This window comes from Crocuta crocuta, unplaced genomic scaffold (genome assembly GCF_008692635.1).
Source record: "Crocuta crocuta isolate KB4526 unplaced genomic scaffold, BGI_CrCroc_1.0 scaffold253, whole genome shotgun sequence".
NCBI classification, from domain to species: Eukaryota; Metazoa; Chordata; class Mammalia; order Carnivora; family Hyaenidae; genus Crocuta; species Crocuta crocuta.
The window spans coordinates 4,567,951-4,568,192 of NW_027529451.1; the positions used below are offsets into that span (position 1 = coordinate 4,567,951).

The 242-nt window shown below is 74.8% G+C and overlaps 1 protein-coding gene across 1 annotated transcript in view; it reads right to left on the reverse strand.

Moving 5' to 3' along the window:
- The window catches only part of EOMES (eomesodermin), a 6,849-nt gene that overhangs the window by 6,250 nt on the left and 357 nt on the right, over window positions 1-242 (reverse strand). The window contains 1 exon segment of the mRNA XM_077760701.1: window positions 3-242. This exon segment is cut by the window's right edge and continues 54 nt beyond it. Within this exon segment, the coding sequence (XP_077616827.1) occupies window positions 3-242 (240 nt within the window).

Below are 242 nucleotides of genomic sequence, written 5' to 3' on the forward strand. Positions count from 1 at the left end.
GGCCACCACTGCCGCCGGCTCCCGGGCCGAACTGCGCCCTCCCAGGTGGGCACACAGCCGCGGGGAAGCCGCCGGGGGGCAGCATGGAGCCGTAGGGGTAGCGCGCCCCGTTGGGAGCAGGGTACACAGATCCGTGGGGCGCCCCGGCCGCAGCCTGGTAGGGGAAGAGCGAGCAGGGCGCGGCCAGTTCGGAGCCCTGGGGCCCGGGGGACTGGAGGTAGTAGCGCTCCGAGCTCAAGGTG